Source organism: Gossypium arboreum, chromosome 12, assembly GCF_025698485.1.
Source record: "Gossypium arboreum isolate Shixiya-1 chromosome 12, ASM2569848v2, whole genome shotgun sequence".
Classification (NCBI taxonomy): domain Eukaryota; kingdom Viridiplantae; phylum Streptophyta; class Magnoliopsida; order Malvales; family Malvaceae; genus Gossypium; species Gossypium arboreum.
In genome coordinates, this window is record NC_069081.1 from 19,464,764 (window position 1) to 19,468,326 (window position 3,563).

General features: G+C 31.7%; 1 protein-coding gene across 1 annotated transcript; it reads right to left on the bottom strand.

Moving 5' to 3' along the window:
* Positions 1–1,479: 1,479 nt before the first annotated feature.
* Positions 1,480–3,134, bottom strand: LOC108479772 (peroxidase 10-like). Its single transcript, XM_017782550.2, has 4 exons — positions 2,842–3,134; positions 2,482–2,676; positions 2,221–2,383; positions 1,480–2,098 (listed from the first exon to the last, which is right to left on the bottom strand). The coding sequence occupies exons 1-4, from the start codon at positions 3,055–3,057 to the stop codon at positions 1,689–1,691; spliced, it is 984 nt and encodes a 327-aa protein (XP_017638039.1). The 5' UTR covers positions 3,058–3,134; the 3' UTR covers positions 1,480–1,688.
* Between the last annotated feature and the right edge of the window lie 429 nt (positions 3,135–3,563).

Consider the following 3,563-nt stretch of genomic DNA (forward strand, 5'->3'; position numbering starts at 1 on the left):
AGGCTTGTCTTTTATCATTAGTTTAAAAAATTTACAATTCAATTATTAAATTATTTAAAATTTATCAAAAAAATTACAATTCAATTATTAAATTATTTAAAATTTTTTTAATTTACTATTATGATTAATGCTATATAATTTTTTTCCACTCTATCTATACTAAATAAAAGTGTTTTTCCTTTTTTCTTTTATAATTTTTTTCATAAAATAACTTTAGACGTGATAATTTCGTTAACTAAAATTCAAATAATTTTTCTCTAATTTCCAATATTAACTATCAGATCAACTTAGATCTAAAACATATTTTTATACTCGTCGATGGGTAATGATCTATCGTATCAATCATCGAATCATCACTTGCAACTTGTTTACAGAACTTTTTAAAAGAAAACTTAATAATCCAATTACTTAAATACAAACTTTTGAATAATTCAGTGACTTAAAAGAAAATTTTGAATAATTTAATAACCAAATTGTAACTTTTTAAATTAAATAATCAAAACAAAACCCGCTCACAATTTAATAATTAATGCTGTAGTTTAACTTAAAAATTATAAACTCATACTAACTAATTTTGTAAAAGAAATATAATTTTATATATATTTTCAACCATGAAGACATATTATTAACCATTTGTAAAAATAAAGTAAGATTGATATATCAAATATTAACCTAACTATTTTTATGATTACCTCTAACTATACTTATGAAAATGAAATTCCAATTATGTGCAAGTATGAAGTTTAAATGAGACTCATAAATCTCACAAAGAATGATTAACATATGGATAATGAAAGTAAACTTCACACATTATTATACCATGGCCAAAAAGTCCCAAAAGCTAACAAGAAGCTATTATTGGATAAATAAATGGTACAAAGTTAGATGCCATTTAACACAGCTCAAACCCCTCAACTACAAAATTAGATAGAGTAGAAGGAATGAATCAATCTCAACAAACTTATTATTCTTTTTTAAACAATTCATTATTTGATTTAAGCATTAAAAATGATGAAAATATCAATTTAACGTTTTACCACGCGTATCATTTCCAGTCCTCTTAAAGCATTCTTCACTTCACCCTGACCCAATCTAATAAGTGCAAAAACACATATATGTATAAAGAAATAGTTGTATCAATGATGAATCCATTTTTAATATTTTTCTTTATTACAAAATTTGGGTGGATAGACGAGGCACAAAGAGAATATAATAAGATTATAAAATTAATTCAATTCATTCATGCGTGTGATCTTCCTCCTCAGTTTGTTATGTATAAAAAAAAAATAATTTGATGTTGGGTAAGTTTTTATTCATATTTCAACGTATAAAATTTCAGTATTTTAAAACTGCCACTCTCTTTAGTACATTTGCTGCATTCTCATTGTTCCTTGATTTCTTTCTTTTGAATTTATAAGTTAATTAATTATATAATATATCTTTTATGGAGCCTGTAGCCACTGAGACCTGCAATCCAAGTTGCAAATTATTTCCATTTGCTTTGAACAGAGGTGATGAGACTAGACCTTGAAAGGTCCCCATAATTACATCACGAAATGCACTCACCACATTTTTACAAACTTATATTTTTACATGCAGTGGTTCACATTTAGAAACCTACAAATATGTCATTCAAACCAAGCAGAACCCTTCATTTGCTGCCTTAAAGAAAACAAGGTCTTAGGCATCTAGTTGACTACTTTGCAGTTCTTCCTTATCTCCCCATCTTGTCCCGTTAGAACACCAATGTTGGCCATCTTCACCATTGATGCTCCAAAATCTTTTAAAAACAGATAAGGGTATCTGCTGTAGCTAAGCACCATTGAAGCAGTTCTATTATCTGTACTCAGAACATGGTCTGACTGCAAAAGACCAGAACTGTTGACAAGGTTTCTGTAGTAGCTGTTGTCGAATCTGTTAGTTGTAACAGAGTCTAAAGGAACTAAAGTGGTGTCTGAATCTACTTGATCCGGACACACAGTTTGAAGGCCTTTGAGAAGTGATGCTTCAAGATCTGGGTCTGGCTTGCCTGACCCACCAAAGTTGGATAGCCTTTGTTTGAAAGTGAAACATTGAGCAAAGCCAATGGTGTGAGCACCTGTATTTAGCATATATGAACTGTTCAGCATAAAGGCAGTGGCAATAAACAAGTTGTTGTTTTGTTTTTGCAGCACAAAATAATCAAAAGATTGATGATTATGGCATTGAATGAAAGCATGCCTGATAGAACAACCACATCCTTTGTATCAAGACCCTTTGCATTGAACTTCGCAATTATGTTATCTAAGGACTCAAAAGGTGATGGGAGTTCATTAGCTGCGGTCTTATTCGCTGTTCGGCCGTCTCGGCGACCCAACGGTACCATCCAATACGTTGCCCCTGCCTGATAGATTAAGAGCAGGATTACCGACGGACCACGAACAATGATAATGATATAGAATCAGGTTAAAATTAGGAATGAAAGATGAAAATGTTACTTACAATATTAGCAGCTTCTCTTGCTGCAAGAGTTAATATATCAGTGCAAGAAACAGTTGATGGGCAAGCTTTCTCAACATTAGCCTTAATTTTGTCAATAACCTCATAGCCTCTTACTGAGTTTTGATTAGACCTTGCTGTTTTTTCCCCCACAAATGTTGAGTCAATATCATCAAGTAAGATTGAAGCATCACATCCCTGCAGAGATTCAAAAAGTTATGTAAAGGAAAAAAACAATGCAGTAAAGCACTCCGACTCTTTCGCTTTTGGTTTTCTTTTTTTTTTCTTTTGTAAGTATTTGTCTCGGACACATGAGTAACATAGACTAGACATCAATATAGAAACCGGGAACAGTTTTATTACGTTAACAAAACAATCATGGAAGTGAAGTCGAACAAGAGAGGCCGCCATCCGAGTATCGTTAGCAATGGCTGACCAAACACCATATCTAACAATCCTTGTGAGACTGGGACAAGTACTGTCATAGAATCTATAATCAAGTTGACAAAACACCAGGTGACTCAGGAAAAAGACATAAAACAAGTTAACAAAGGGACGTTTGAAGGCTTTTTGTTCCATATCAAAACACTGAAATTCGAATCACTGCCCGTCTTTTGCCAAAGCAGTGGAACTAAGAGCTATTTATACTCCAATAACCAAAGGAGAATTCAATACACTGCCAATTTTGATTATATCATTTCTGCAGATAGTGGGGGAGCCATTATCTGATGTCCCCTTCAATAGGTTTGGTACAATCCCATGTATTTCCCTTTGAAAATGGCTTAAAAGTGGCATCAAGGTGTATTCCTCTAGCAAAAAGAGTTTCTGTTAGAATTAAGTGACCCAAATTCTTATTTCAATAAAATACGATGGAAAATAAAATAAAAGTAAAATCCATATAGAACTAGACTTCTTTTATTTTATTTTAGAATAAGGTTTTTAAACCTTATTAAACTCCATCTATTTTATATTGATTAGGATAAGGTGTTTCAATCCTACTAGAATATGGCTTTGCAAGCCTATAAATAGACATAGTCTATTCCTCTTGTATTAGAGTAAAAATTTTTCGACATAGTGAATTTTCT